Source organism: Pseudopipra pipra, chromosome 2 (assembly GCF_036250125.1).
Source record: "Pseudopipra pipra isolate bDixPip1 chromosome 2, bDixPip1.hap1, whole genome shotgun sequence".
Lineage (NCBI taxonomy): Eukaryota > Metazoa > Chordata > Aves > Passeriformes > Pipridae > Pseudopipra > Pseudopipra pipra.
The window spans coordinates 61,744,688-61,768,316 of record NC_087550.1 but is presented as its reverse complement, the minus strand read 5'-3'; the positions used below and the strand labels follow the sequence as shown (position 1 = coordinate 61,768,316).

At 40.1% G+C, this 23,629-nt stretch overlaps 2 protein-coding genes across 6 annotated transcripts in view; one reads left to right on the top strand and one right to left on the bottom strand.

The window, feature by feature from the left end:
* LOC135410520 (S-formylglutathione hydrolase) overlaps positions 1 to 22,269 on the top strand; it is a 52,757-nt gene extending 30,488 nt beyond the window's left edge. The window contains exons 1-9 of one of the 5 annotated variants that reach the window (XM_064647302.1): positions 10,215 to 10,324; positions 11,873 to 11,948; positions 12,673 to 12,761; positions 14,568 to 14,666; positions 17,352 to 17,476; positions 18,476 to 18,595; positions 19,058 to 19,156; positions 20,830 to 20,997; positions 22,044 to 22,269. In XM_064647302.1, coding sequence (XP_064503372.1) covers positions 11,881 to 11,948; positions 12,673 to 12,761; positions 14,568 to 14,666; positions 17,352 to 17,476; positions 18,476 to 18,595; positions 19,058 to 19,156; positions 20,830 to 20,997; positions 22,044 to 22,124 — 849 coding nt within the window. In that variant the 5' untranslated portion in view covers positions 10,215 to 10,324; positions 11,873 to 11,880 and the 3' untranslated portion in view covers positions 22,125 to 22,269. Of the gene's footprint in view, positions 1 to 10,214; positions 10,325 to 10,714; positions 10,740 to 10,890; positions 10,913 to 11,586; positions 11,609 to 11,872; positions 11,949 to 12,672; positions 12,762 to 14,567; positions 14,667 to 17,351; positions 17,477 to 18,475; positions 18,596 to 19,057; positions 19,157 to 20,829; positions 20,998 to 22,043 lie in introns of those variants that run through there. The other 4 variants (XM_064647303.1, XM_064647304.1, XM_064647306.1 and 1 more) reach the window with 4 other exon arrangements.
* Positions 1 to 23,629, bottom strand: part of RB1 (RB transcriptional corepressor 1) — a 544,421-nt gene that overhangs the window by 466,939 nt on the left and 53,853 nt on the right. The gene's annotated exons all lie outside the window — the stretch shown is intronic.

Here is a 23,629-nt window from a genome sequence, read left to right as displayed (position 1 = left end):
CTTTGATATACCTGCAGCTTTGACATGTGAGACCTGGAAAATAGGCACAGCAATTCAAAAACCTCCTTGATGGAATCTGACTATGCTGGATTAAATTACGATCACAGACATACCATGTTACCTGACCCAAAAAATAGTTCTGCAAACCATAATCAATTATGTCTAAAGTTATTTGACTACAAATAAGCTTAAAATTTTTCAGTGAGATTGAAATCTTCATTATAGGATAAAGAAAAGCTCACAAACTCAATAGTTTTATTCAAATTCAGCGTGCCAGTTTACAGTGGTAAAGTTATGCATATTCTTAATATTTGAAGGACATCAGTTGTGAGTAACTGCATCTAAATTGCTTGGGGTGTGTCACTGTGCAAACAGTACAAAGCCATGTAAAATAGGTGATGGTTATAGTTGTGTTAATATTTTAACTACCAAATTAGTATCAGAATGAAAAATTTAAAAATTTGACAAATAATTTTAGGTGGTTGTGAAGAAAAATTGGAGTTCATCATGGCCATGCACTATAAATTTTTAAGTGCTGGACTTGCTTATATTTTATCTAAAATGCACAAGGTTATTATATTTTAAATATGACTACTTTGCCATCCTGGATGTGAAAAGAGTGTGTAGAGAATCAGATCTGGGATCTTTTCTTAGAAGATCTTAATATATAAGCAGAAATACTTTTTTTTAATTATTATTATTATTATCATTATCTGTGTTCACTGGGGACATGTGGGAACGGTCCTATGTCAGCAGACTTTCTTATGGTCATATGTCAGAAGATTTGCCTCAAGTCAACTCATCAGTAAAAAGACAGTGAGATAGTGAAGCAAAAGAGAAAACCATGCAAAGATTATGTAAATAACATAAACCAACCTATGGATGTATTCTCTGAAGAGAGTCAGCGTGCATGTGCATCAACATGGTCCCTCATCAAGGGCTCGACAGAAACTAACCAGAAGTTAAGACAGTTTCTTGTCAGTATAATCAGTGTTCACCATGGAGACAGAACACCAGTGAGTCTTACAGGGACCTCCAGAAAAAAAATATCAAAAGTGACAGTGTACATAGTGGAGAACTGATTGCAAAGACCATGTAATACTCTGTGATGGCTCTGAAAATGGCAGGTGAAATTCAAAGTAGGAAAAGTTAGGTGATGCTTTTTTTTTTTTTTGAAAAAAATCAACTCTAGCTTTTCATATCGAATAATATGCTGTAAGCTGAACATTATTACATGGGAACAAGATTTTTGTGTAATGGTACTGTGGAAAAAAATGATCAGCAATAGTTAGAATCTAAGTCTGTGGATAACTGTAAAGGGTACATAGAAGGGCAACAAGGATAATCAATTATATTGGTAAATATCTGAATAGATTAGGACTTAAAAAATCGGGTCAGTTCATGAAGCTATTGATAGCTCTTTAACACAAAGGTGATAGACATTTCTAGTCAGAGAACTGAAGGGATCTCAGACTGCTAGATGTTAGTGGGAGCTACTTGCCAAATGCTTGTGCTCTTCCTTCTACCAGTTCATTTTCAAAATGGGGGGTTGGGCTGCATGGACCTTTGTTCTGACCCACTACTGTTGCTCTTCTATTAGATTTCAAATGAAAAAGTGATCTGTATGTGAATTTAATTAAGTAATTCCCCATTTTTCTGTTCCTACTCTTCCATATATACTTCCGCAAGTGCATTTGCAATTGACATAAAAAAATCTCAAGGAGTTTATTTGCAAATTCTTAGGTCACAATTCACTGGCAATACAAATATTAGCATTTTGTGAGTTCACTGTTATTCTTCCTAAGTGTTCTGTAGCAGTAGAAAAGATTGCAAGTCTCAAAATCCTTAAACACTTATTCACTGCTCTCAGGAACCCAATAATGAAAATTATGTTCCTGCAACTATAAAACTGCTGTAGAAAGTGGAAGCAAAGAAAACAGTAGTTAAAATGATGATTGCTGAGTTTCCAATCAAATTTACAACATGCTTGTTTTGTAAAGTCTCTGCTGCTGAATAATTTGAAATGACAAAGATGTTTGGGTGATCCACATCTCTTTTCAGAAAAAGGGAAAAGTGTGCAAGTTGAAAAACTTATTTTTTCATGGAGTCATTTAGATTGGGACTGCTGGGGTCACCCCATTAAGTGTCCAGACCTAAGCCAGTTCACCCAGCACCTAAAGGCAATAGAAAGGCAATGTAAAACTAATATTTCAGAGAAGTGGAAAGAATCACTCTTTGAAATTGCCTGCTGAAATTCATCTTGAAATCCCATGAGTATAAAATAGCTCCATTCACAATTAACACCAGCTATAATGTAGCCACATAACAGTGCTTTTCAAAACTAAATACTTGGGGCTGATGGGACTAAAGCTAAGTCTGGAGATGTGGTATAGGGAATAAATTTCCCATTGTACAGGGACTATTAACAGTCACATTTGGGGTCCTTGAGAAAAACACAGATTCGTTGCTGAATGGAGCTTTTGAACAACAACTATGGGGGAGAAGGTGAAAAGACTGAACTGTGCCATCTTCTAATCTGCCCAAAAAGCTGGCAGCTGATGAAAGAGGAGCATAGTGTAACATTTTAAGTGAGGTTTCACCTTACAGACCTGCATCTGAGGAAAAAAGAAGGGCGAAAGAGAAACATGTTAAACAGATTACTGCAGTCACTGTCAGACTTCATTCATAGTTATTTATTCTTACAATTTTTTTTTCAGGAAAAGACAACTACTGCTGGGACTTATTTGCTGATGGGCAACTGAGGCATACAGTGAGATAAAATTGGCAAAAGAAGCCGCTCAGTGAGTTAGGAGCAGAACCCAGGACTTAAAAGACATGAGTAAAGGTACCCTCCCTGTAAGATTCTACTTTCCATTGCTTGGGAAATAGAGATTTTCAGAGGACATCTGGGAATCTGCAGTTCTTATTGACACATAAAAAAAATTCCTAGCAATGCACAGTTATTGCAATTAAGATTTATGTGTTTTAAATGAGTCAGGTTTACTTACTTTAGGTTTGTAGAACCAGCAAAAATATGGAACACAAGTGGTTTATAAAGACACTTTCTGAGATGAATTACAGCAGTTTTGAGACCCTGAATGACCCAAAGAAAGCCACATTATCCCAAAATTCCTCTTTGACACCTCCCATGAGAAAAAAAAGGTAATCATTTGGGAAGCAGCACATAGGGGCCTGAAAATTAATCTGAGGCACTTTAGAAATTGGCTTGTGAAAGAGATGGAACTATTCAGAGTGAAACAAAGGTGGGATATCTCATGATTTAGAGGCAGACTAGTCAACAGTTACTCCACCAAAGTATTTGGAATTGCTGCATATAACTATGCATAAAGTAATAGATGAAGTTTCCACATGAGCAATACTCATCATGGCTGCACTCTGGAAATCTGCATCTCTGTTCTCCACAGAAGAGAAGTGTAGAAAATACTTTTTTCCCCCCTTTTGTCTTGTAGACAGTGAACCTTTCAAGTCAGAAGGTTTGCTTCAACAGGTTTTTGTGCAGTGCTTTGCATTGTGGACCTGGTCACTGTCAATGGCAATAATCTCTTTCCTTTTTTTTTTCAATGACTTATCAACAATGCTGAATAACTTTTCCCTTCCTTACTGCAAGTTGGATTTTTTTCCTAAACTCCAAAATATGTTTTTGAACTGAAGTCTCTTCTTTTCATAAAGTTCTATTATCCTTCTCTCTTTATTTCTGTCACTGCAAGGAGTGCAATAAACCGGTTCTTTTCTTAGCTACATATATCATATTGTACTCCATCTCATCATCCAGGTCATTCATAAGGACACTAAACAGTCTTGTCCTTCGTATCGATCACTCAGGGGTGTACTCTGCCAGCTGGACTCTGTACTGCTGATCAATACTCTCTGAGCCCATCAATCCAGCCTATTTTCCACCCACCTTATTATCCACTAATCGAGCTCATATTTCTTCAATCTTGTTAAAAGGAGACAAGGGGACTCTTAGAAGTTCTTTCAAACCCCTTGCTAAAGTATACAACTTCTACTGCTCCTGCTTTGTCCACTGAGATGGAATTCTCATCAGAAGGCAATTAGACTGGGTCAGGTGTGCTGTGCCCTCGGTAAATCCATGTCATCTATCTCAAACCACCTTCTTGTTCTTTTTATACCCGGAAATGGCTTCCAGGAGGATCTGTTTCATTACTTTCCTGGGGATGGTTGTAAGGCTGACCTGCCCTTAATTTGCTTGATCTTCCTACATGCCCTGTTCTGGATAATACTCACCTGAAGGGACAACTTTATTGGTGAGGACAGAGGCAAAACACCACCACTGTCTACCTCATTCTTTTCCACGGTCTTTGACAGTATCTCCCCTGTTTCACTGAGCAGTGGGCCCACATTCTCCTTAACCTTCCTTTTGCTGTCAATGTACATGAAGAAACTTCTTATTGCCCTTCACTTCTAGTTTCACTCCCAACTGACCTTTGGCTTTCCTAACTCCATCCTCGCATGCTTTAGAGATATTTCTATCTCTTTCCACAAGTAGTCCATTCCTACTTCCACTTTCTGTAGGCTTCTTTTTTGCAGTCGGCACAGTCAGGAGCCTTTTCTTCATCCCTGCTGACCTGTGCTCAATGTTCTGCCTAGGGAATGCACTCTGTGCTTGGAGGAGGTTGTCCTTGAAGATAACCAAGTCCCCTGGGTTCTCCTTTGCCTGCCAGGGCAGACTCCCTTTGGACCTGACAAATAACCCCTGTTTTCTCTCCTGAAGTTCAAGGCTGTGACTCCATTTTTTCCCCCACTTTTAGACACCAGTTATAACTAAATAATCCCGTGTATTAGTGACTGAAAACTTGTTCTCTTCAAGGCTTATTCTCTTCTGAAATTTCAGTTACTCAGTCTGAATCAAACTAAACGAGGACATTCAGAAGACAGTTATATTTTTTCAAATTCAGATCAATCAAGTTTTTTGCTAATTCTCTTCACATCTGTGGCCTGAATTGCACTCCAAGACCAAGAAAGAAAGTCTACTGTAGTTGTATTAATTCAAGGCTCATGTAAGGATCAAGAAATCCTAGGAATGCCAGCTGGTGCTGCTCATCTTAATTTGTTCCCTAAGACCTAAAGAAAAACATGTCTTCGTGGAAAGACAACAAGAAGCCTAAACAAATGGCATTTATGCCTCCACCTCTCCTTGTGGCTCCTATTAGTAAGATGAGACCTAATGTTCTACTAAATTATTTATTGCCTGAATTTAAATTTGTCCTTTGGCATTTGCTAAGTCAGATATTAACTCTTATATTCCTGTTAGCCAATATCTTTACTTAGCTGCAATTACACCTCAAATTTTACTTGAATATCTCAATTCAAAATAACAGCTTTAAAGGCTCCATAAATACATGAGATATTTAAAACTGTATGTGGAAAAATTTCTCAAACAAGCAGACTCTTTGTAAGTTCAAAATTAATCTCTACTAGAAAAAAAATAGAAAACAAAAGACAGTACAAATACATGCAGTTAATTTTCTATAAAAAAGTAAGACTGCTTAATTTTTAATTGTAAAGCATTAAAAGAAAAAAACTTTCTGACAGAATTATCAGATGCATATTCCACACTGGATTTAGTATTAGTTGTAACAAGCAAGTATTACTAATATTTCTTACATTACTGTAATAAAAGAAGCATGCTTGTTTTCTACCACCCACCTCCCCCCAGAAAAGATTTTAGTACTTTAACTGCTCCAAGAACCAATAATTTTTTTTAAAAAATTAACTTTTTCTAATTTCTTCTCACAAATTACTTGTTTCTGCAACTGCAAATTTTCTGTGCATATGTATTTCCCACAGTCTCTCTGCAAAGAAGGTTCATGAACATGCTCAACCTCACAGCTGCTCAGAGCTAACGAGGCCATTCCAGATCACCAGTGCAGTGCTGCAGAAACACCAACAGAAGATATGGCCAAATTAAAGAGAAGTCAGGGGAGCTGTGTAACTTGTGTTACAGTGCAAGCAAGACCAAAGGACAATACTGTTTCCCAAAAAGACCTACGGACTCAAATGACAAGTCTCTAATGAACAAAAAAGAAGTAATGAATTCAAGAAATGGAGCAAAAGGGAAAAAGACCTCGATGTTTGCAGATAAAGCGAGTGTGTGTAGATTCTAGCCTCTGCTTTGGATTTTGTTGAATAAGAAGCACGTTGGGCAAGCTGAAGAAAAAATATAGATTTGCCTTGAAGGGACAGCAGTTAATGACATGACAAGTTGCACCCAGGTGAAATCCTGATGGTATGGGAAGAAAGAAAAGAAACTTCAGAAGATCTATCTTCTATCTAAGACAAAAAGTAAGATAGATGGATATGGTAAAGAAAAGGAAACAGAAAAAATAATCAATAACAATGAAGTGGCAGATAATTCTCTTCCCTGTGCAGAGTTTCTCCCTTGAAAAGCTAAAGGCTTAAAACAGGTTTTGTCAATACAGTCACCTGAAAAAATACTGAGAGATTATACTGTTACCACCAATATATGTTGCTTGGAAATTACCAATAGCATGGTATAAAGCATAGATTTACAGAATCACAGAATATTCTGGGCTGGAAAGGACCCACAAGGATCACTGAGTCCAACTCTTAAACGAATGGCCCATACAGGGGATCAAAACTGTAACCCTTGCTGTAATTAGCATCAAGTTTTAACCAACTGAGCTAATAAGACAATTTAAGAATTTTTACAAATACCACATTGGAATCATAAATGGCTAAATTATGAACAATTGCTATCAAGAACACTGGAAAAAGTTCTTAACAGAAAAAAACAACATACAAATAATATCCTGGCAAAGTGGACTGTGAAGTGTGAATTCAGTGCTCTGAATAACCAAAGTGAAAATGAGATCACATATAAAAAGCTGAGAAAATAGTACTAAAAAGCACTGGCAGGAGGAAGTTAGTAACTACCATCCTTAATTCAGACTATTACAACAAAAACATTGGAAAAGTGTGTACTCAGATGCTGAGGGAAGGACTGTACTTTCTGAAAAGAAAATGGGAAGGGAAGAATTTGGTGCTGTGAGCTTAAGACATAGGTTGCTTGCCTACAATGTGAAAGTTTCTTGCTGGAAGCTTTACAGCAAATGTGTTCGAGTTGAACCAAACACTATGTTTCCCCAAGTACAGAAAGGATGGTGAAAAGGCAGAAACCCTTCTGACAGAATACAAAGACTTTCTTACTAATGCCAACAGAAATTCTAGGTAGATGATGTGAAATCATATCACTGGATTAGATCAGTGGTAAAATATTAGAAAGCACTAAAAATATTAGAAAACACTGTCTGTGTAGGAGGACCTCACAGAAAGTATGTTGGAGTAGTATGTGTTGTATACAACAATAATGTAATATGTAAAGCAAGAATCCATAAGCCAAAAGATTTTCCCAAGTGAGTATATATCTTTCTTTTAATATTCTTATTTCTACTGGTTGCCTTGCTGTACCATATGAGAAGCCATTTAATGATGAAGGAAAGGAAGCCTGTTTCACATCTGGTATTTTTTAGAGAATCTGAAATGATAAGCAGAATGCTAACAAAATTAAGAGCTGCGTGTATTGTCTCAAAGGATACAGAAATGGCATTAATATTAAACAAATGCACATAACCAGAAAGATCTAACCACAGCACAGAAGAGATTGTACCAGCCTGGCTCCCTCTGCCTTACAATGTTCTTGACACTACCTGGTGTGTCAGCTCTGTGCCATGAAAACAGCTCTCTGGAGGGCTGTGACACAGCTCTCATATTACATACCTATGCATTTACTTTCACTCATTTTTGATTGAAAAGAAATAAAAAAATAATGCCTGCAATGGAGACGTGGGGAGGCCAGGCAAAACCGTCAGCAGGCTGCCATTTGTATCCTTCTGCATATGTCACTGAAATGGGAGCAAATAGGACAGAGCCTATCTAAGGGACTTGGGTAGGAAGACGAAGAACACATAGAAATCTTATCAGTATCACTGCCTGAGTTAGTCAATTTTTATACTGACAAGAGAGAAATAAATAGCTAGAAACAATTGCAGATTCCATGGAAAAGGAGATGTGCTTAATGAGAGCTGTCTATATATCCAAGAGAGAAAACAAACTGGCTAAAGTTTAGCTCAAATAACTAACCAGGCAATATCTTGCTAGAGAGAGTGGGGCATTAAGAGAGCTACAGAATGCACACAGAAAGAGATGAAAGGAACAACCTGAAGATCATCATGGCTAGGCTTCACGAACGAAGATTTGGGAAGGACTCTACCCACATTTGTTACAAGCGCGCTGGTGGCTGAAGAGGTCTATCTCGCAGCAACATATACAGCACTAGGAACATGCAGCGCAAAGATAATATACACTGTATTTATTTATAGATGCATACAACTGTAAGAAAAATGTCAAAATATGTTTTGTAACTGTAGATATGACCTGCTCTACAATTTGTTTTTCCAACTAATAGCTTTTCAAAGGAAACCCATCAACACAAAACTCATCTGTCTTCAATCCTTGTGTGCTATTAACAACATCCCAGATCACTAAAATCAAAATGATTTTAGAACTCTGTCTTGCTGGGTATTTTTTCATTTCACTTCCTTTTACCAGCAAGACGAAATCTAACCATCAGTTCCAGAAACTGAAGGGAGTTTTATGTACTGCAGGGAATGTTCAAAGCAAACACATACTCCTTCATTAAGAACTGCACTCATAGAAGAAGAATTTGTTTAATATTTATACCCCATCCATAATCCCATACATGGAGTTAACTACTTGAGAGTACACCTGTTGAGAATGGTCGTTCTTTTTCCTATGCCACAGTCATGCTTTTTTTTAATTGCTGATTTTTGGGTCATGCCAAAGAGACTTGAGTTCAGTTCCTGACTTTCCAAAAAACTTTCTCTGTGAACTTGAATGAGTCACTCATTATCTAATCTGCTGTACACTGTCACTGATATCTTTGCAAAGTTATATTACCAACTAAAAATTTTAGTGTTTTGCACAAATGCAAACAGCTACAGAAAGCAAAGGGTCCCCTCTTTTGCCTCAATTCTCTACTCACAAAATTGGAGAAAATACATCCTTTCATCTTTGTAAAGAGTTTATTTTATGCAAGCTGGGCATACATCATATCATCATGATCATGGCTAGGCTTTGTGAATGAAGATTTGAGAAGGGCTCTACCCACATTTCCTACAGGTGTGCTGGGGCCAATGCGAGACAGACAAGATCGACAACAACCTCAAGAGTGCTAGAGAAATACAAGAAGAAACACAATTTAATTTGATTAATGGCTACTTAACTCCATCTTGACAAAGAAAAACTGAGAAAAGGAAATCTAAACAGCTCAGAGACAGACTATTTCTACCAACTACATCCAAGTAGAGAGACAAGATAGCCAAGCTGCTCTGGAAGGCAGAATGGGTGGCCCAGGTCTAAGGTCCAGTAGCTGCAGTCCAAAGAGGTCTGCCAGGGAACAATACAAAGTTCTGGGGGTACAAAATTGTCGGTACTGTGCCTTGCTGGAAAAAGGGATCAAGAATACAAAGGGAATTACTGTCACATTGGCAAAGTACAGACTGCAAAATATTATGGGCAAAAATAGTTGCTGCCAGTGCAATACATGGTACAAGACTACAAAGAGGGAGAGAGCTTTGCTGAGGACACTTTTTGACAACTGATAGGCACGTTTAACTGCAAATATAAACAAACAAACAAACAAACAAATAAATAAATAAGAAATTAAAAAAAAAATAAAAGAAGAAGAGACCAGACCCTCTAACAGCAGAAAGTGAGATAATTTGGGTTATGAATAAGATGGAAACCCTACCAATTGTCTGCTTTACTTTGCTATCTTGCCGGTGAGGTGTAAAATACCTACACTAGAATTTGGGTCCATTATAAAATTAGCAGGCTGTCAGGTGGCAGCTGCTGTGAAGACCTCTAAAATACTGAGGGGAGGTAAAACATGTAGAACATACAGATGCAGCGGTCCCAGCTCAGGCCTTTTGTCTACCCTTGAAGAGGGACGATGACACTAACAGAAACACTTGCTGCTTCGAACAGTCCACTATTATCAGATTCTTTGGATTAACTTTTTATTTAATTCTTAATATTTTTACTGCTCAATATATTCTTCTTCAGAGCCGCGACGGCCACCTCTGCAGCGCGGAGGCCCGGCGGTGCTCCTTACCCAACTTCCCCTTCCCGCACCATGGCGGGCGGGAGGCGGGGGCGGGGCGGGGGCGCCCGGAGGCCGCCTGCGCGCAGGGGCCGCCCCTCGCCCCGCGCCGCCAGCGCTCGGACCCGCCGCCCCGCCGCGGTAAGGGAGGGGGGAGAGGGGCCGCGGGCCAGGCGGTGCGGGGTGGGGAGCGCGGGGCGGCCGGGCCGGGGCCGCGCTGCGGGGAGAGCGGGCGGTGACGGTGACAGCGACAGCGGCAGGGCCGTGCGGGCCTGGCCGGCAGGAGGCCGCGGGGGAGGGATCCCTGTCTCCGAGGGCGGGAGGGTGGAAATGGAGGCACAGGAGAGCGCTCAGGGGCAGCGGGCAGGACTGGCTGTGTGGAAACGGAAAGGGGCGTCCCGAGCCGAGCCGGGGCGGGGGCCTTGATACTGCTTCAACCCCTCTAGCTCGGTGCTGCGGTGGGATGGGTGTAAGGCACTGCCTGGTGGGCACCCCTCGGCTCCGGCCCCACCGGGGTGATAGAAGACAACGATCAGCCCCCTGAGGGCTCTCCGTGGTGCGTGTCTTTTCTTGGCCGGTGCCCCACAGAAGCGCACAGCTCTTAGGGATGAAACGTTTCGGTTTGACGTTTGTTACCTGGTGTGATATTACCTGGTTTCTCCTCAGGATTTTCTTGTGTGCTGACCCTGGCAGCCAGTGACAGGACCTGAGTGAATGGCCTGAAGCTGTGTAAGGGGAGGTTTAGGTTGGGTATTGGAAAATGGTCCTTCACCCGGAGGGTGGTTGGGCACTGGAACAGGCTCCCCAGGGCAGTGGTCACAGCACCAAGCCTGACAGAGTTCAGGAAGCATTTGAACAATGCTCTCAGGTACACGGTAGGATTCTTCAGGCTGTCCCACTAAGAGTTGGACTTGATGATCCTAGTGGGCCCTTTCCAACTCAGTATATTCTGTGACACTTTTGGTCTGTCCCACTTTCAACTGCCTGTTTGGCCTTGCTGCCTGTGCAAGCTGACAGTGTCCACTTCTGTGTCAGCCTTCCCAAATTTCCTTAGCAAATTTGCTACTTTTGCGCTACCAGCTATTCTAAAATTCCCATTACTCTTTCTTTGCTTGTATTTTTCATACTGCTTGCCATGGAAATAACCCTTCTGCTTTTCTGTTTCTGCCATCCCACAGAGTGTTAGAACATGGTAATTAATTTCCATCAAAGATGAGAACAGTCCTCAGTATTGTGGTAACTTGTGGCTGGATACGGCCACACACAGCGAGTGAAAGGTGGGACAGGTTTATCTCCTGTACAGTCATTGTGGAGGTAGCAGCCTGGCCCCATGTCACAGGCAGCTGCAGGTTAACCACAGCACATGAGATTGCTTGTTGGGTAGCGGTGTTGGTAGACAAAGAGCAAGCCACAGTTACTCCAGAGGTAAAGGTTATTGAAGATGTGGGTCTGTAGGAAGTCAGGAAGGCTTTGCCCATCCTGCTCACAGGAGTTCAGTCTCCCCTGTCCCTTTTCTGTGGGGAAATAAAAAATTAATGAAAGATCAGAAAGTGTTTTCAGGAGATTCTGAAAAACTACAAAACTAAACAAAGATATTTCAAGTTGTACTCAACTCTTCTTTTCTCAAAACTCACTGTAAGTCCAGGAATGTTTTATTTTCAAATTTAACTTGCTCCTCTTTTTTTGCAGTTAAAATCATGGCTCTGAAACAAGTTTCCAGCAACAAATGCTTTGAGGGTTTCCAGAAGGTGTTTGAACACGACAGGTAAACACCAGTAAAGCAGCCTAGATGTTTAGCATGGGGCTAAACACATACTGTCATTGCTGTCAGTGTTTTCAGTCTACAGGAAAATAGCATGTTCTCACTAATATCCATATTTCAGTAAGAAATAATGTCTTCTGCTGCTTTGGCTGTGTTCTTGTATTTCTGTGTTAATGTTTAACATAAACTAGTGTACTTAGTGCTGCAGATCTGAGATACGAAACCGCTATTTTTACCTTTGAAAATGAAGCTCCATCACTTTGGATTGTCTTATTTGCGGCACAGAGAATCACTGTGGGTGCAAAGTTTCATTCACTCTACTAGATATTTCACTTCTATGCACTCAGGAAAAGAGCAGACAGATGCATTAGATAGTTCTTCAGTAAAAATTACTTTGCAATTTAATAGCCGAAGCTCAAGATAAATATTGCTGGGGTTCAGAATTCAGTTTTCAAACTGTTCCCAGTTAGCAGCACTGCAAAAATGTGGCTTATTTGTAAGCCTCTGTTGTAAGGATATTCAGAACAAGGTAGGAAAGTCAGCTGTTGCCAGTTCGAGTCTAAGGCTGAGTTTAAAAATGGCTTTTCACTTCATTTACCTTAGCTGTTACAATTCACTGACAAAATCTCTCTTTGAATTAAATGCATTGAGTTACCTTTCTTTTTTTAATGATAGTGATCTTCTTAATCAAGTAGTGATGATAACAAGGAGTCTTTTATTAATACAGTGCAGAGCTAAAATGCAAAATGAAATTTGGAATCTACTTGCCTCCAAAAGCAGAAACTGGAAAGTGTCCTGTGCTGTATTGGCTCTCGGGTAAGTAATGTGAATTTCAGTAATTTAAAAAAGATAATCTTAAACATGTTCAAGCTACTGAGCTACAGTTACTGAAAACCTAATGTAGAGGTACTAAAGTGGGAGCTCTTGAATTCTACAAAAGATCATCTTCTGGAAGAAGCATTTACTTTGAGTGTACTGTGATACATTAGGATGCAGCCAGCCTTGGGAGTAGCCTACCAGTTCTAAATGCTCAGTGTTCAAAATATTCTGCCCTTGTGTTCTAAAATGTTCATACTTTGTGTTCCAAAACTTATACATTTAAAGGTTCTCCTGAAAGGCCTTCCCACTGGAGCACCTCCTGCTTCTGTTTTTTTATGACAGACTGCTTCAGCTAACAGAGTAGGGATGTGAAATACAGCCCCTGGAAGCCAGCACATTTGTCCTGTGGACTCCACCTTATTCCGAGTGCTGTTTTGCAGGGGACAGCTGGTGAACTTGAAGAGAGAGGTGCTGTTAGCTGCCTTAGTGCATACACATCTAGAGTAAGGTAAACCTGTAGGATCAGAAAGGGCCAGGGGCTGAACAAGGTTGTGCAAGAGCAGTGAAGTTGTCCATCCACAGCATCGTTTCTTTGTCTCTCCAGCTCCTGCAGCTTCCTATCCAACTGCTGTCTTGCTGGATGTAAGCCAAGCTGGGATGAGTCTGCGTGTACAGACATGTGCTCCCAGTTATCCTGGCTTTGTTTCTCCATCCTATTTCTGCCATCTCCCATAGAGCTGGGTCTTGCACCAAAACTGCATAAATAATGTTAAGGCATTATTTATTGCATAAATAATGGTCAGATTTATGTTGGTGAAGGCTCTTGGATAAATTAATTAAATCGTTGGGGTTTTTTCCTGTTATTCAAGATGAAAAGCAGAAACTCTGTTCTGTAATTATAGGAGTTGCTTTATTGAGACTTCTGTTTAGAAAGTGGGAGACTTGACTGTTAATGTGAATAATATGCTCCTTGTATGTATTCATTACACAAAATAGCTAGTAGGTCTGATTTGGAGAATGACAGCAGACTACGTAAAAATGTTTATCCTTAATGTTAGAAACATCAAAATTTTCTGAAGAGCTCTGAGCCATGCAGCACATTTATTTTTTGAGTGTAAATCATGCTGTCTTGGCTAGTATATCCATCAGTGAGGTTATTTGCAACTTTCCCTCAGAGAAAACAAGAATCATTAAGCCCTCTCAAATTGCACAATGAAGAAAAATTAAAACATTAGTGTGGAATATTATTTATTTGTAATTGGACTTAATTTGGGCCTGCTGCAGTACAGAAGGCCTGGATTGCTGTGGGTTTGGAGCAAAGTGCTTACAGGCCCTTATACTGCCTAAAGTATGTGAACTTTGTCAGACCACACATGTAATTATGCAAACAGCTGAGATGGCAGTAGACAGAAAAATATAGTTACAGGGTTAGGTGTCAAAAGTAAAGGATGTCAACCTTAGCAACAGTGTCTGTGGTTAATGGATTTAAATTCATGGTACTTGAGGGTACTTAAGGTACTTAAGGTACTTGAGGTACATAAGCTATATGAGTAGGGACTCAAGGGGATACAGAGTACACACTGACCTGGTTTTGATCACATGTTAGTGTTAGTGTTACTAGACCTGACATGCAGCTGTGTCTGTTCCTGTGGATTGTTAAGTATTGTTGAACCTAGTGAAAAGTCTTTTCCATGTTTATGGAGATAGGAATCTCTTGTTTTTCAAAACCTTTTCTGTCAAGAAGGGTTTTGAAACCGGTATACTGTAAATGATGGGTAACCAATGATATTTTTATTTCTCTAGGGCTAACGTGCACAGAACAGAATTTTATAACAAAAGCTGGTTTTCAACAAGCTGCAGCTGAACACGGTCTTATTGTGGTTGCACCAGACACAAGCCCACGTAAGTTCTAGCAAGAGACATAAGAGTCGTTACACTGAAGGGCACTGTCTCTATCCTTGGCTAATGGAGTGCTGCAGTTTGCTACAAAGTGTGTTGCCCACCTGAGTCAGAGTATGACCTCACCTTCTGTATCTTGAATTGTTCGCTAGATCATATTGTGTATGTACTTAATAACGTGGTAGTGAGGGTTCGACATCTGAAACTCTCTTGCTGTTGTGGCACTAAAACTAGAACAAAGGGGCCATTGAAGTCAGCACGAATGAGGAGAGGAAAGAAAAGTGAAACAAGAATCATGTGTTATTAGAATTCTTGCTGACACTTTGTGACTTGCTGAGACTCTGTAAAACCTGCAGACCTGTGTTGTGACACAAAGCTGCAATGTTTGCTCTTTATCGTATTCTGTCTTCTAAAGCCAATTAAACACATGTCTGTAGAGGATTCCATACTTGGAAAAACAAACCAGAAACCCTTCCCCCCCTGCCACTACAATAGACTACTGATGAACGGAGTTTTTAAATGTTGTGCTGTTATTTGTATAAGGCTGAGTATGGGAAACCTGAAAATCGTGGATCAGCACTTATTGGAAATAGAGTCATTTGGGGATTCAGTGTTTTATGTTTCATATTTGCTGGATTCTGCTAAACTCTCGTGGGTGCTATATACAAAGGTGGCAGTCTTCCACTGTTTCCCAAGCTTTAATGGGTCAGATCTGAATAGAGACAATATTGAAATGATGTGATATTCTGTCCATAAAATATTTTTCACATTGAGGTTTTGAAGTTGTGTCAGATCAAAGAACATAAATACATGTTTCTCGTGAAGAAGAGAGACAGAAGAGCAAAACTTGTGTATGAATGAACTTTACACTTCATTGTTGCTATTTGCTGCAGGCTAGAGATGGGCAGCTAACCTTTGCCTTATTGACATTGAGTGATTATACTGGAACTTGTTTTTGATGTTGTCTGTGTAAGTTGTCTCCATCAATGTGTAACTGCATTTGCATATTCATTGCTGTGTCCATTTTTTTTTAAATCACTTTTGGCAGCTTCTCTTGTGCCTTTAAGTCTAATAACTCATAAGGATTGCTTCGCTATTTGGATGAAATTCAGTATGTGTTTCATATTATACTCTTAAATTTTAGCTCAGAGACTCCAAATGTTCTTAAGTCTCTTTGAGCTGTCTGGAGAAACAAGTGAAGAACAATTAAAATATAATCATTAGTTAAGAGATCTGAGCACGTGCAGTGAAAATGCTTACATATGCCTTTTAACTGTGTAGTTATGGCTAAATGAGAATTATCTTCCAGGAGCTAGGAAATGTACCTGGTGGGTAAAAAGACTGCATGAAATCATTAAATACCTGTCATTACAGACCCTCTGTCAGGCCTTGGTAGACTTTACTTTTCCTTCTTTTAAGGGGTTTGCTTTTCCAGGCAGGTGTGCTGAGCAGTATTATGCAGATTTCTTTTCAAATTTCTGGTTTTTCAAGGCTTCATGAAAGTTTCTTTTAGCATAATGAGCGTTGCCTTCATTGCCTGGCAGGACTTACTGAGTTTTTGTCTATCTCCGAGGTACCGAAGATAGACTTTCTATATCCAACGTGTTGTGTAAGCGCCCTGAGTCCCTGGGGCTGTTGGACTGTTAAGTTATGAAATCACTCAGCATTCAAGGGCATGTCAGTCTGAAGCAGAGTCAACTTTGAATCCTTGTGCAAATCTGATTTCACACTGTGACAGCGTGGCAGGTATCTTTACACAAAGTATGAGGCACTGTCAAATTACACATGGGTTTGCAGTGTAATCTGACAGTGGTAAAAACCCATGGAATTTTGGATTGCAGAAACTAGGAACATTTTGGAGAAAGAGAGGCCATTATTTTCCTACCACATATACCTTGAAATATTACATTCTGTTCTGCAAACCAGGCTGGTAAATCACAGACTAATCAAAGGGAGGACTGGATGGGACGTATTACTTTCAAGGACACATCTGCAAATTTAGTTTGAAAGCATAGCCTTGGAAAAGAGGTTACAACCCTGCAGTTATTCAAAGAAGAAACTACTTAAATTTCATGGAGAGATATAGGTGGAAGCAATGAAATGAATTGCAGAAAAGGTAGAGGTATAGACTTAAGAAATTACAGGAACAGTGTTAATATTCTCTAGAATCTTAGAAAGGAAGGTCAGCAGACATTATTTGAAGACATAAATTGGCCTAGACACACTATTTGGTGATACGTGTTCTGGGGGAAAGGAAATTTTTTTCAGTTTTGGTTTCTCACGTAGTTTCTTGTACTTGATAGGATGAAGCCTAGAGACTGAAATAAGCTGATAGGGCCAATTAACAAATAACAACTTTTGATTAAGTCCCTAGGTAAATTGGACAAAACTTTACAGAAGTAATTTAGGAGAGATCTCTATGTCATAATTAGTTATGAAGAGATACTGAAACTATTTAGAAGTTTGATATATATGCAGGTATTATGTAAGTGACATTTTGAAAGGGTTGTTGAAATAATGGTTGAAAACACTGTACTAATGAATGAAAATCTGAATTGTTTTATATTTGGAGGGGTAGAGATATGATGATTGGGAAACTTGAGTCCCAAGTCTCTGATTTGTACGGCAGGTTTTCCAGTTCTGAACATGTAGTAAAGACAGTAACTGTAGAAAGAATTTTCATTCTAGGTGGCTGCAATGTTGAAGGAGAAGATGAAAGCTGGGATTTTGGCACTGGTGCTGGTTTTTATGTGGATGCCACTGAAGATCCTTGGAAAACAAACTATAGAATGTATTCCTACATAAAAGATGAGGTAACTTTGCTCCTGTTGATGCTGGGTAAGGTAAAGGGGTATGGTTCAGTCATACTCTTTGTTCCCAGCACCAAAGTTTGCTTAAGGTGATTTCGATAGCCTGTGGATGGTTTGTCATTTTCTTGCTTTTCTCTGTTATAAAAAGAATGTATTTTTTCTTTTTGAATCCCTGATTGTTTCAGTGATCGGATTTATCCAGTTGTTAGGCCTTTCCCCACCAAACAGATATTGTCCTAGAACTGAGAAGAGAGAGAACCACAGCACACAGATGATAACATCTGGCAGGGCTTGAGCAGGAACTCCTTGAGTCTGCTTTCCTGCTGGAGATGGCACAGGGTTGGCCTGTGCTTCTGATCTTAGTTTGTTACCTGTGCATTCTCTGCTCCTGTAAAATCTCTGCTCTGCTGCTTGTGAAACAACCCACTGCGTTTCACTGCACCAGTACTTCAGCTGTATTGCCTGTTCACACTGTTTGTGCTGTCTTGTGGGGGATGGGGAGGTGGTTCTTTAACTGGGTATAAAAGCAGATCCTTGAGATGTATATTAGAAAGGTGAGTGTCCAGTTTGCTCTTACGTGTTTCGTGTGGTCTGCAATAAAACCCGAGTTAATGGGAATATGGGGAAAAAATAGTATCCCAAGAAAAATTTGCCATTCTGATCACTTACAGGAGCACATGCATATTTATGTCTCTATCAAGAAATTTCTCTCAGGAAATTCCCACATCTTGTGTTACAAGGTTACGATAGATTTCTCTAGAGATAGTTTGAGTTACTTATTATTTGTTGCATTGTTTCCTTTTGATTTTTCAATCGTGTTCAGGTTGCTTTCAGGCCATGATCACAGATGTCAGGCTGGAACACAGATGTACCTTTGGTTTCAGTGGCTTCGTGGCATTAAAATGTGTTAGTTAATTGGTTAGTTAATTCGTTGTGTGATTTTTTTCTTAAACACACTGAAGTTGCTTTAACATTTTTATTACACTGTTGTTTCCTTTACAGCTGCCTAAACTAATAAATGCCAATTTTCCAACTGACTCTGAACGGATGTCTATTTTTGGCCATTCCATGGGAGGTCATGGAGCTCTTATTCTTGCTCTGAAGAATCCTGGAAAGTACAAAGTAAGATACAGTATAGGTTATATAAGGTATACTAATGCTTATAGAGATTTCCCTGGAGAAGAGGAGGCTCAGGGAAGACCTCATCACTCTCTACAACTACCTGAAAGGAGGTTGTAGCCAGGTGGGGGTTGGTCTCTTCTCCCAGGCAGCTATCAGTAAGACAAGAGGGTAATTGGAATGGGCTGCCCAGGGAAGTGGTGGATTCTCTGTTCCTGGAGGTTTTTAAGATGAGACTGGATGTGGCATTTAGTGCCATGGTCTAGTAACCATGGTGGTAGTGGATCAGGGGTTGGACTTGATGATCTTGGAGGTCCCTTCTAGCCTGGCTGATTCTGTGATTCTATGATTCTGTAGATGTGGCAGAAGAATTCTGAGTTCTGTTACAGCATTAAATGTATCAACAGTTTCAGTTTCAGGAGTTCATTGTTACATAGTATTTTTTCATGCTTTCTTTCTGAGCAGTCTGTATCAGCATTTGCTCCTATCTGCAACCCAATTCAGTGTCAGTGGGGGAAGAAAGCCTTTGGTGGATATCTGGGACCAGATACAACCAAGTGGGAGGTATGTGTTGCAACCACAGTTCTTTAATAACAAATGAACGAGTGATCTGTAAATATATCGCAGCAGGAGTCTGGAATGAAACTCTGGGGTTCCCCTGAACTGGTGCTGTTGTTTTGCTACACCCCTAAGCATGGAAAAGCATTGTTTGTTTTTGGTGGGTATGACTTGCTGTTGCCTGATGGTGCTTATAAAAATGTAATGAGATAGAGGTCTCTCATCAAATTGACTACATTCCTCTCTGGTTTATGAAAATGTAAAAATCTGTGCTTAGAAGAATTGTGAGCAGTTGATTTATGATCAGTTGATTTTTGTAGTAGCCTGAAAAGAGCCTGCTGCAAACTGTTCAGAGACTGATGAGCCTCATGGCATCTTCAGGGGCAGCCTGTGGGAGGCAGCTGGAAGAGGAGCCCATTGGATACTTGGAAATTCATATCCTGTAGAACAGGATTAAACTAGACAAAGTTAGGTTTTAGCTCCCGGGCCTTAATTTTGAGATGTAAGTAGTCATATATGAATGGCTGAGATACAAAAATTTTTATCTGCATGCTGCTGCATTATTTGGGCATCTGTTCAGTGTTCTTAATCTCAGATTAAACATTGCACTGTATTTCTAGAACTAAGCTGAAGGGATCATCATGACCAGGTACTCAGATTTCCTTCTAAATAAGCACAAGCTTCAGTTAAATCCCTTGGAAATTTGATTGAAGTACCTGCTAGGAAGACATCCAGATCTGATTAAAACACTACAGAAAAGGAGAGTGATAGCTGCTTTTATAATTGCTAATAGAGTAGCTTGTATACTTAGAAATCACCAGTTAGACTTGATTAGACTTAATTTATTTGTTGTGAAACAAAACAAAACCTGTTTTTTGTCCCCTTAACTTGCTTTGTTCTTCTGTAAGCCCAGTCTACTAGATCAACAGCAGTCATCAGGAACAGACTTAGACCTGCCTTTGGCACAGATATAAAACCTCTGATTTCTGTATTTTGGCTTAAGATTGCCATGTAAATATGTGCAGCATCATTTTATACCATGGCCACAATGCTTGGTTGAGCCCAACTCCCATTTCCATTGTAGTGTCATTTTTGGATCTAAAGGCATCCTGGAAGGATGGCTCTGATGCCTTGGTGCAGGACTTCGGCTTTGCTGTTTGTTGGTGACCAGTCTTCTCCACAGCCTTAAACACTTTGCTGTCTTTTTAAAGGAATTTTTTATTTTGAGCATGTACCAAGCACAGGACCTCACAGGAAACATGTTCCCCATGCACAATTTCATTTTGATACATGTATGTTTAGAGCCTTTAAGTTATGATGTGTGCTGCCAAAGTAGTTACATCAAGATACCAAGTTTCTTTAGCAGGATCTAGTGTCTGAACAAGGGTGTGAATCAGTACTGATTATACTGCTGTTTTCTGATTCTCCTGGGCTGGATTCTGTTCGGTCAAACTGCCAACTTGGAAATTAGGTAGATCATACAATTTTCCCTTTTTAGACCATGGGTATTAATTTTCAATTGCTTGGAATTTCTGGAGTTTTTTGCTCTTCCAAAGTGTAACTTGGTGTCCTGATCATGCTGCCCAGTACCCTCTCCGTGCCATTCTTTTCTTGAAGTCAGCAAAGTGGATCCAGCCGCACATATGTAACTGGATGTTGCTTCTCATTTATTTTTGCAGGCATATGATGCTACACAGCTTGTGAAGGCCTACTCAGGCCCTCGCCTTGACATCTTGATTGATCAGGGCAAAGATGACCAGTTCCTATCTGCAGGCCAGTTACTGCCTGATAACTTCATTGCTGCCTGCACAGAGCAAAAAATCCCAGTAGTCTTCAGACTGCAGCAGGCAAGTTGCTTCTGCAGCCCTTGATTGTTGGGTTCTTGCTTTGTGATTTTTGGATTTATGCAGCAGGCAGTGAAGAGAGTATCTTGTTAACGGGACATGCTCTCACTCTTGTCCCTGGCCAAGCGGGGAAGAGGGTGGGAAGTGACACTTTCTGTTGTATCGGCCATCAAGGGATGCAGTATCCACCTGATTTAGCTGCACTTCACCACTAGGTGCCGTCACAATTCCAGTTTGTACAGGCCGATCCCTCGGTGATGGCTCGAGTTGCCAGTGCTTGGCTGAAGACACAGCATTAGTCATTTTTACTAAGTATCACAGTCACTGTACAAGCAAAGTGACAGATGGATCTCTTTCTGTGCTGTGGGTATTGTGCTCAACATAAAATTTCATGATGATTTAGTTTGCATGTGTCTGTGTAAATCAGGAAAGGGGTGGAACTGCTTAAAATCTTAGAATCACTTAAGGACCTGGGTGGAAGGATTGCTTTTTCCTATGGTGCAGTGACCCAAAACAACACTGTCCTGAGAGCAATGGAGTCTTTGTAAGCCACTGACAACTTCCAGCCAGACCCAGTGAGGGGCCCAGGTCTGGAGAGTGAGGGATTGTCCTCTCTGATTTATCATAAACCCTGCACCTAGAGTTAGTGCTGATGAAGGGCAGTGGTTCAGGGGTTGACATCATTTTAGCAGTATGGATGGAGAGGTAATTCAGACCCGGGCTGTGTTATCCATATGCCCTGTGTTTTACTGGTAGGACAGTGGGAACTGTTCTCTCCGATTGCATCTCAGTCTGGAGCTGACACCCCTCTCTAGCTTAGTGGCCCAGATTTGGGCAGGTTAAGGTACTTTCTGTTTGTTTAGCTTTCTAGTGTTCATATATACCTAACCTGTTGGATATTCTTTACCATTTTTAGACATAATCCAGGTATTTCTTAAAATGGATCAAACCAAGAGAGTCATTACCTTTCCTATAAGAGAGCTTAGCATGATTTCTTTATTACAAACCTTATGTTGTTTGCTAATTTCTTTGTTGTTGTTCTTTTCTAGGGTTATGATCACAGCTATTTTTTCATTGCTACATTTATTAATGATCACATCAAACACCATGCAAAATACCTCAATGCCTGAACCACTTGGATGTGAGTGTTGCCTGTCCAATGTGAATCAAGGGATAGAGATGAACTAAACAAAAATCATTTGCTGAAGTAACGTTTGTAAAATTGAACTCTTCTGACTGTACTGCTAAGAAAAATAAAAGTCCCCCTTAATCTGATGTGTGTGCTTTAGAGTAAGTATTTGGAACGTTTCTCCGTGCTTGGAAAACTCTCTGAACACCGTGAAGGTGCATGCTGCATTCTGGGTAAAAATGTAACTCAGCACATGAGTCAGTTTCAGGCTATGAGTGTGGGTATGTAGGTGGGACCTCGAGACAGTTTCTAGTGCAACTGTGCAGAGACAGGGTGTCCCTTCAGCTAATTAATTACTGAGGTTCACCTCATCCCTTAATGGTGAAGGAAGTCATTAGCGGCATAACTAATCAAGCTACTTAATTAATCTGAACTGGTAGGTGTATTTTTCCTTGGCCTGTCTGAATATATTCCAAAGACAAAGTCTGGTGGAGAATACAGACAGAAGCTTTCTGTGCACAGTGGTTTACTGTCCTGTGCATTACGACATCAGATAGATGATCTGGAGTATTTAATGGATGATACTTAAAAGAAAAGACCTCTTATAAACTATGTGAAGGAAGCAGTCTGTAGTAAAGGAGGGTTATTTTCTCCATTCCTTTGATTATTGCTGAGTGGGAAAGGCTTATGCTGTGTTCCTTAGATTTAATAGGAGTTACAGGGAACTACTAAATAGATCTGAAAAAAGTAATTTCTGTCTAGATGATCTCATATGTCATTGTTGAAAGTGTGTGTGCTTATTGTACAAAAGATGGCAGAATGTAGGCCTGACAGTTGTAGATCTAAAATAGTTCCCAGTGGTATAATTTTGCCAGCTACCTTGGACAAGAACACAGATTGTTCCAGTGAGCTGTTTATCATATGTTCGAGTAATCACTTGTAAACTGCTTTCTCATAGTTCAGTAGGACCTGAATCATTGCTCAAACCTTGACTCACTCTTGCCAGAGGAAACAGTAGGATAGATGTAGGATCAGTTGCCTTTTTTAAGCAGTGCTGAATGCTCTTCTGTGTCTCTGGCCTCTTCTAGATTCTGGGCTACAGGGAGTCTGATGCTGGGAACTTACATTTCTCTGCTGGTGACAGGCTTAAATTATGTAATGTTGCATCTACTTACTTATTTGTGGGGTGAGCTCTGAAGGCTAGGAATATGCAAGTGTATGCATTTCAAGAATTCTCCAAAAGGAGATTATTGCAGAAAGATTCTCTCCTTCCCAAATCCACTACCGAATATGAAAAAATACAGCCATGAAGTCACCTAGTTAAAGTAAAGATACTTCAATAGAGAAATGAGAATCTAGCACAGTCTGTACTTGGGAGACTTCAGAAACCTGCATGAGAAAGAGAAGGCTGTATGTGTGTCCTACCTACAAGCAGCAGTACCTACTACTTGTCTCTGCAGACAGGGGCAGCACAGAGCAGCTCAGCACAGCCCTGGTGCACTGGGT